The sequence below is a fragment of the Cnephaeus nilssonii genome (assembly GCF_951640355.1).
Source record: "Cnephaeus nilssonii genome assembly, chromosome: 21".
NCBI classification, from domain to species: domain Eukaryota; kingdom Metazoa; phylum Chordata; class Mammalia; order Chiroptera; family Vespertilionidae; genus Cnephaeus; species Cnephaeus nilssonii.
In genome coordinates this window covers 5,459,827-5,468,616 of record NC_137092.1, presented here as the reverse complement: position 1 = coordinate 5,468,616, position 8,790 = coordinate 5,459,827, and the positions used below count along the sequence as shown (strand labels likewise).

General features: G+C 47.3%; 1 protein-coding gene across 2 annotated transcripts in view; it reads right to left on the bottom strand.

The window, feature by feature from the left end:
* Nucleotides 1-1,069: 1,069 nt before the first annotated feature.
* Nucleotides 1,070-8,790, bottom strand: part of GPSM2 (G protein signaling modulator 2) — a 34,010-nt gene continuing 26,289 nt past the window's right edge. For both annotated transcript variants that reach the window (XM_079760601.1, XM_079760600.1), the window contains 4 exons: nt 8,577-8,753; nt 7,803-7,962; nt 7,058-7,272; nt 1,070-1,856 (listed from right to left, as the gene is read on the bottom strand). In XM_079760601.1, the coding sequence (XP_079616727.1) occupies nt 1,632-1,856; nt 7,058-7,272; nt 7,803-7,962; nt 8,577-8,753 (777 nt within the window). In that variant the 3' untranslated portion in view covers nt 1,070-1,631. The remainder of the gene's footprint in view (nt 1,857-7,057; nt 7,273-7,802; nt 7,963-8,576; nt 8,754-8,790) is intronic.

Sequence of the window (8,790 nt, the reverse complement as noted above, 5' to 3'; positions counted from 1 at the left end):
AATACAATCCAGGTGTTACCCGAGTTCTTTCACCAAAACTTCTGACAAGAAGAATGTGTTCTCCCCGCCCCCCCCCCCCCAAAGCGCTTAATGTAATTCCAGGTTGTGTAACTTTCTTCTTTATTTTTTAAACGTGGCCGTTTGGAGTGGTCCTCCCTGTCTGCCGGTCAGACCCACCTGGAGGACTTGCAGACAGAGCCCGCACCCCGACGTGCCCAGCACCCAGAGGTGAATGCGTTCTGTGCTCCGGGCGGCCTTCACCTGGCCTTGGCGTCCGCCAGGCTCTGCTCTGTCCTGTTTTGCTGAACTTTCGTACGTCGTGTCCTGTTACGTGTCCTTGTGAACACCTTCCCGCTTCTGGGAAGAGGCTTAATGGCCAGTGAGGTCCTAGCCTACGTCTTTCAGACTGAAATCTCACGAGTTTCTGTTTCCTGTTTCTGTGACATGAGCACATCGTTGCTTTCTAACGTTAGGTCCTAAGCAGTTTCACAGCAGTATTTTGCAATAAAGGATACAATTCTGAACCATGTATACCAGGCGTCCTCAAACTACGGCCCGCGGGCCACATGCGGGTGTTTTTGCCGTTTTGTTTTTTTTACTTCAAAATAAGATATGTGCAGTGCGCATAGGAATTTGTTCATAGTTTTTTTTAAACTATAGTCCGGCCCTCCAACGGTCTGAGGGACAGTGAACTGGCCCCGTTTAAAAAGTTTGAGGACCCCTGATGTATACATACACGTCTATATCTACATGGATGCATATGGTCACGTGCCATGTGAGGATGATCTGGTCCACAACAGACCACTCATACGGCGTGGCCCCATCAGATTATGATGGAGCTGAAAATCCTGTCGCCTAGTGACATCATGGCCATTCTGACATCATAGCGCACCCAGCCGCTCGTGCTGGTGGTGCTGGTGTGAACACTCACCTCACAGCAGCCGCCGCGCTGTCCAGGTCCCGTCAGTGCAGTCTGCAGTGGTCATGCCTCGTGAGTCATTTCTCAAGAACTCCCCGTCAGTAAGTGGCACGTGACTGTATTTTCTTTTTAATTAAACAAAGAGCCCAAAACAAGCTAAAAGAAGTTTATTTCTTAAGAGTCTCATAATGGCTTTGGCCCAAAAATATAAAGAGACAGATTTTTTTTTTGGGGGGGGGGGGCTGGGTGGGAGAGATCTAGATTTTTTATGGGACTATTTTATATAACTAAACATTGGTCAAGCACATTTTTCCTAGACAACATGCTTGCTCTCTACATGTTAAGTATAAAAAAAGCCACTGTCAATGAAGCGCTTAAAAACAGGCTCTCCGAAAGGGGACTGGAGTCGTCTGGGTTTGTCTAACTTTCTGCTTTACGCACCGAGGCCCAGGACTAAGGAGCTGCCGGAGGCCGGTCCCAGGCAGGATCCCGGAAGCTGGGGAAGCACCTTCTCAGCCGCGTCCACAGAGCACGTGAGTGTCCGTGTTCATAACACTGCACGATACAAGCCAAGGGTTTACGCCGCCCTCACAGGTGCACGCTGTTACGTGCCGTAACTCCTCCTCTCAAGGAAAAGGAAAGGTGCAGTTCCTGCAGCGTTCTGAAGGGAAACGGGGTCACTTTAAAAAACGCACCCACAGTAACTAGTGGCTTATTTTCTTCCTGAATTTTTAAATTCCAACAGAGCATCACTTTGCAAACAGCCCTTGAGCCCAAATGCAGCGTCCCTGTTTTGATCTCTTTGTAAAAGAACCCTCTGTTCATCCATTCTTTTCGCCTGAGACCGCAGAATAAGGCTAAAGAAGTCCTCGTCGGGCACCGTCGGCCCCTTTGTGGCAGCGGGAGGAGCACATCTCTGGTCATCCAGTCTGGACCCCTGAAAGCGAGGAGAGCGATTAGCACCCCAGTAATGCAGGGAGGGGAGCGCCGAGCCGTCTTCCTCACCAGGAAACGCAGACACGAGGTTGTAATCTTCCCCAACAGGCAGGGCCTCAACTCCTTCCCCGGGACCCCGCCCTCCACACACACGTGGGTCCCTCCTCCTCTTCTCTCCCCGTCACCCAGCACTCGGGCACCTCAGCCCCTAGGCCTCCCCTCCTCTGGTGGTTTCCTCCTGCCTCAGCCATTAGCGCCCACGGTCATAGGCCCGACTGTCATCAACAATTGCACCATCTTTAAAATTATAATTTTGCACATCGCAGGCTGGCCACGGCCCGTTTCTCCAGATCATCCTCTCGAGTACTCCAGTAACTTTTTAAAATTGTGCTAAACATAAAATTTACCCTCTTAACCATATTTAAATGTACAGTTCAGTGGCATTCAGTTCACTCATGTTGTACAACCATCACAACTGTTTTCACCCTGCAAAATGGAAACTTTATCCCTATTAAACAGTGACTCCCAGTCCCTCCAGCCCCAATGCCCTTTCTGCCTCTATGCATGTGACTACTCTAAGTACCTCATGAGCAAAACTGTACAGTGTTTGTCCTTCTGTGACTGCTTATCCTCAGCATGTCTTCAAGGTTTATTCATCTTCCAGCACGTGTCCAAATCACCTCCTAACGCGGGAGAACACTCCCTGCTGTCTGTCCACGTTTTACCCATTAACCTGTGATGGGCGGCTCATGTTCCTGCGGGTGTGTGTTCTGAAGTAGGGTTGTTGGATCACATGGAAATTCTATTTTTAATTTCTTGAACTGCCATACTGTTGTCCACAGCAGCTGCGCCATCTTACATTCTCTCACCTGCCGTGCACGAGGCTTCCAGCTTCTCCCCATCCTTGCCAGCACATGTTGTGGCTTTTTGGTAGTCGCCATACTAACGGTGTGAGGTAATCTCATTGTGTTTTGATCTGCGTTTCTCTAATGATCTGGATGCTGAACATCTTTTCCTGCCATTTGTATATCATCTTTGGAGAAATGCCTATTTGGGTTCTTGGCCCATTTTTGAATCAGGTTTGTTGTTGAGTTTTTGGCGTTCTGTGTATTCTGGATTAATCCTTTCTCAGTTACATTATTTGCAAATATTTCCTGTGGTTGCTTTTTTCCCTGTTGACAGTGTCCTTGGTATGAAAGTTTTACATTCTCATGCGGCCAATTCGTCTCTTGCCTTTTGTTACCTGTGCCTCTGGTGTCAGAACCAGGAAATGACTGCCAGGTCCAGTGCTGCGAAGCTTTCCCCTTAGTTTTCTTCTAAACGTTTTATAGCTTTAACTCTTACCTTTAGGTCTTCGATACATTTTGGGTTAATTTTATATGTGGTTTTAGGTAAGTGTTCAGCTTTTGCACATGCTTACCCAGTTTTTTATTTTATTTGTTGATAAGACTTCTTTCACCATGGAATGCTCTTGGCACCCTTGACGAAATAATTTGATCATATAAGTGAGGGTTCTCCCTTTTTCATCCACACTTCCAAACACAGACTCAACAATTCAACTAATGTCGACACAAAATGAAAGAACATTCAATATCTGGAATATTTAGCATAAAACAAAGATCATGACAATCAGATAAGTCAATCCATGTTTGATGTGTTTTTAAATCTCATTTTAAGAATTATAACTTTTAAGATATAAATGTATTATTTAAAAAAGGTATTTATTTTTTAAATCACTTTATTTGGTATTTATTTTGTTACTATTTCCTTCTTTTAATGCTATTATCAAATATATCAGGTAGAGATCATTTTTTACATGTAATTGAAATGTAATATCCTATATCAATAGATATGTACATAATAATAAACCATGCATTTATTTATTTTCACAAAAAAAGAGGGTTCTCTATTCTGTTGGTCTATATGTCTGTCTGTATGCCAATACTGCACTGTTTTGATCACTAGCTTTGTAGTAAATTTTGAAATCACTAAGTGTGAGCCCTCCAGCTTTGTTTTTCTTGTCTGTTTATGTTCCCTTGAGATTCCACATGAATTTTTAGGATTGATTTTTCTGTAAAAATGTCGCTGAAAGTTTGGTAGGGATTGAATTGACTGTAGATCACATTCTGGGTGGTGACATTTTTTACAATATTAAGTCTTCCAATCTATGAACACCAACATTTTTATTGGTCATTATTAATTTCAGAAATATTTTGTAGTTTACATTGCCCAAGTGTTTTACCTCCTTTTTATTCTTTTCGATGCTATTGTAAGTGGAATTGTCTTCTAAATTTCCTTTTTGGACTATTGTTAGCACAGGAGGAACAACTGATTTTTGGATGTTGATTTTATCTCCTGTTTTCTAACGTTTTTTTGGTGTGTGTGAATCTTTAGGATTTTCTACATAAAGAGCTGTCATCTCTGAACAAAGGTAATTTTACTTTTTTCTTTCCAATTTGGATGCCTTCTGTTCCTTTCTCTTGCCCAGCTGCTCTGGGTAGAACTTCCAGTACCATGTTGAATAGAAGTGGGCATCCTTGCCTGTTCCTGATGCTAGAGAGAGAAGCTTTCAGTCCTTTACCACTGATGATGATGACAACTGTGGGTATTTCATAAATGACTTTTATTATGGTACAGTAGTTGCCTGATATTCTGAGTTTGAATGTGCTGAATTTTGTCAAATGCGTTTTATTCATCAATTGAGATGATTGTGTGTTATTTTTTCTTACATTCTATTCATGTGGTGGATTAGATCAGGTTCCATATGTTGAATCAATCTTGCATTCCAGGAATAAGTCTCAGCTGGTCGTGGTATATAATCCTTTCAATATGCTGCTGAGTCCTGTTTGCTAGAATGTTGATGATTTCTGCATCTGTATTCAAAAGGATATTGGTTTGTGGTGTCCTGTTAGCTTTGGTACGAGGGCAATAGACTGGCCTCAGAATGACTCCTACGTCACAGGAAGGGTTCCCTGCAGTTCTGGGGAGAGTTGAAGCAACACTGATGTTAGTTCTTACATGTTTGGTAGGACTCCTCTGTGCAGGCACCAGGTCCGGCTTTCTGTCAGGTCTTTGATCACGGATAGAATCTCCTTAGAAATTATGGATCTACTTTACATTTCTTCATTATTTTCTTGGTTGGACAAATAACTAGAAACACAAAACCATCTCATCCAGGTTATCCAACTTATTGGCATGTATTCATAGTACCCCTATCATTTTTATTCCTGTAGAAGCAGGAATAATGTCCACTTTCATTTCTGATTTTAGCAATTGAGGCCTCATCTTTTTCTTAGTCTAGCTAGAGGTCAGTCTTTTCAAAGAACCAGCATTTGGTTTTGTTGACTTTCTCTATTTTCCTGTTATATTTCTGCTCTCATCTTTATTGTTTCCTTCCTTTTGCTAGGTTTAGATTTAGTTTGTTCCTTTTTGCTCCTTAAGTTGTAAATACAGGTTGATTTGACATCTTTCCTTTTAATGTCAGCAGCATTTACAGCTGTAAGTTTTCCCCAAGCCCTGCCTCCTGTAAGCTTTAGAACACACTCTCTAGGTTTTCTGATTTCTCTTTAATTTCATAATTTGTCCAATTTCCTTGTTATTGCCTCTAACTTCATGCCATTGTGGGTGGAAAGATGCTTTGTAGGATGCCTGTCTTTAAAATCTCCTGAGACTGAGCTGGTGGCCTCACATACAGTCTCCCCTGGGGAATGTCCTAATGTGTCCACTATTGAGGGGTGGGTACTGCAGTCTCCAACTACAGCTGTGGGAATGCCCCTCCCCCTTACTCTGTCCGCGTTGGCTTCAGGATTTCCTGGGTCCCTGGGATCACGGCTCCTTTTCACACTTCACTTCTAAACCACTACCTGGCATGTGCTTCTCCCGGCAAAACACCGGCCGTGGTTAAAGCTCGCTCTCCGCCCAGCAGCCCCCGACGTGACGTAGTTTAACTCCAGAGTCCTCAGCACAGGCCAGCAGTCCTGTTCCTTTCACAAAGGGTCAGCTATGCTCCACTTCCTTTCTTTTCCGTGTATGGCCCTCCTACTTCTGCTGAGAACACAGAAGCAACCAGAGAACTCCTGCTTGCTCCGGCCTCCCGGTGTTCACTCCGCCTCCTTCCGTTCCTCCTCCCCTTTCACACTTCCATGTTCCCAACCCACGCCCTCCTTAGTCCCTTTCAGAATCACTAATCATCATCTTAGCCATCACCCTACAAGGCTTTTAGTAGCACCTGACACAGGTGAGCATCCCTCGAAACCCCGCTGCACGTGGCTTTCCACTCTCAGGGCTCCGGCTGGTTGCAGACGTGCCTCCATCAGATGGATCTGGAGCGCCGAGTCCTCGGCTTCCTCCCCTACTGCTCAGGGTCCCCTCTTCCCAGGGCTCTGGCACCAGCCGCCTGCTGCTGCCTCCCGCAGTTACTGCTCTGTGGGTCACACTTTCCCATCCAGGTGCCTTCTTCACGTGTCTGGTTAGGGGCCTCAATTTACACGTGAAGTAGAACTCACTGTTTCTCCCCAGGCAGGTTTCTCCTCTGCCTTCCCGTTCCATTAAATGGCACCATCCACCCCACAGAGCTGGAGCCATCCTCGACTCTGTCCTGCCCACCGTCTGACTGTCACTCTGCCGCCACTCCAGTCACCCGTCTTTTTGCTGAATTCCCACGTTAGTTCCCACTGACAGCCATGATCATGCAGACCCTCCAGTATCTTCCCCTCACTCATCCCACCTGGACGTGCCGTCTCTTTGTGAATGCCCTTTCACGGGGCCCACTGCTTTGCCTCGTTCAGGCCTCTCCAGAAATGTCTTCCCAATCCACCACACCTACCAGACACTCCTCCAACCAGCAGCCCTTTATCTATTATTTATGCAAACATATCCAACGCCTCTCGTGTCTAGAACAGTACCCAGAACTGTTGTTAAATGAATGAGGCCACACAGCGGAAATGCCTTGGTGAAAAGCAGCAGTGTTTCCCTCTCCGTAAGCACACTGGCTGGTCATCGCTGAAACAGCTAAGATGGAAAGCCGTTGCGCTCGGAGCATCCCCAAATGCCACCTGGCTAGAAAGGGCCCTCCCCTAACAGGGCAGACGGGCTCTTGTCGGGTCTTCTCCCGTTCCTCAGAGTCTTTTCTCCACGCAGCCCGCCCCGCGCACAATTCCAGTCCTGCCAGAGCCGTACACAGCGTGACTCACACGCACGTACCTGACATCTTACGAGGATGTCGAAGAAGTCTTCGTCAGGCTCCTTGTCACTCGTCACCAGGTGGCCCAGGACTGGCTGGCGGTGGTTTGGGGTCAGACGGAGCCCCGGCAGGTTACTGACGCTGGCCCTCTGGTCGTCCAGGCGGCGGCTCTGCGAGCTGGCCAGGAGATCCAGAAACTCGTCCGTGTTGGGGGACACCACGGAGACGGACGGTGCTACGAACAGGGAAACCGCCCGAACATCAGGCTTATTAGTTACGGACACGGCTCCTTCCTGCTTAGCTCTGTCTCTGGGGGACAGGGACGGGGAGGATCCAGAGGCCCCTCACATCCATTCGGGGTGCTTCCAGTGCTGCATGTCCCTTCCGTGCTGAGCTCCATTTTAGAAGGTAAATAGTTGTTTCTCTTCCTTAATGTGTCTGACAGGAAGTGGGACTGTTGTTATCCCACGCCCTGGATAGGAACCACCGCGCTAATAACTGCACTCAGAGTGAATGCTCAGGGCAGCGGCAGTCACCTGATCAGGAGTTTCTCTCTCCATCCAGCTGGGAAGCGTCTGCATTTTACATGAACTGGAGTTTCTGCCCAGCCCCTCGGAGCAGAGAGGCAGATGCACCCGGGAACTGACACCTCGTTCGACCTGCACACGTACCGCGTTGGGGCCCAGCTCTTGTGCCTCCATTAGGACCGAGTCCTCAGAAATAACGGAGGGAGCTGTGAGCACTGGGGAGAGGCAGGGAACTCACGTTTCAGCTTCACTCTCGGGGGAGTGGACGGCGCCGTGCCGGAAGCCGTCCCGCACGTCTTGTCTCGCAAGCAGCACCGCTGGTCGTCCATCCGGTTGCTCTGAAACCGGCTCAGGAGGTCAAAAAAGCCTTCCTCTCCCGTCGTGTCCGCACTGAGTTTCTGAGACGGAGAGAAAAGCTAAGTCCCCCAGCAGCATCCCCAGGTCATCGGTGGGACAAGATGAGGATTAAAAATGGGCCTTTTCTTTGTGAAAGGAATACTGATGGCAGTGCTGCTACTGAAAAGCATTTGTAGTGACTTTGGGTTTTAATCCTTGTATTTCTAGGCTAAAGTCAGGGACCTCAGAGCGGGCACTGCTTCAGGTCCTGAATGAATCGTGTAAGTACCAGCGACAGGCATCGCCTCGGGCGATCCCTCTCCCTCGGGCACACCGCGTTGCCAGCTCCTCTTGCACTTTGGGGCCACCCTACAATAGGGTCACTTGAACTCAGCACTGCGATACCTGGACAGGTGACCTGATAACCGGCTACTGAGTGACTGACAGGCAGGGAGCGTGGACAGTGTGGAGACACTGGGCAGAGACGGCAGAGCGGACAGCGTGAGATCTCGCCACCCCACTCAGAACAGTGTGCCACTTAGAACATGAGTTATTTACTCTGGAATTTTCAATGTAATATATTTGGACTGCGGTTGATCACAGGTGACTGAAACCTTGGAGAGCAAACGCGGATAAGGGAGAACTGTACTCAAAACCTTTTTTCAAACATACGTACCCTCTGGGGATTTGGACCGCGGTGCTCAATGGAGTTCCTGGCATCTTGGAGGACTTTAGTGGAGGTACTGGTTTTGTATTTTTTCCCCTTCAATCTGTTGACAAAGAGTAGCTTTGCAGAAGGTTTGGCAATGAGGGGTTTTTGTTTAGCAAGAAGTTCACTGTTCCAGTTCTGTACCTGCCGAATGATAAAGGCACATGTAAAGCGGAGCGTG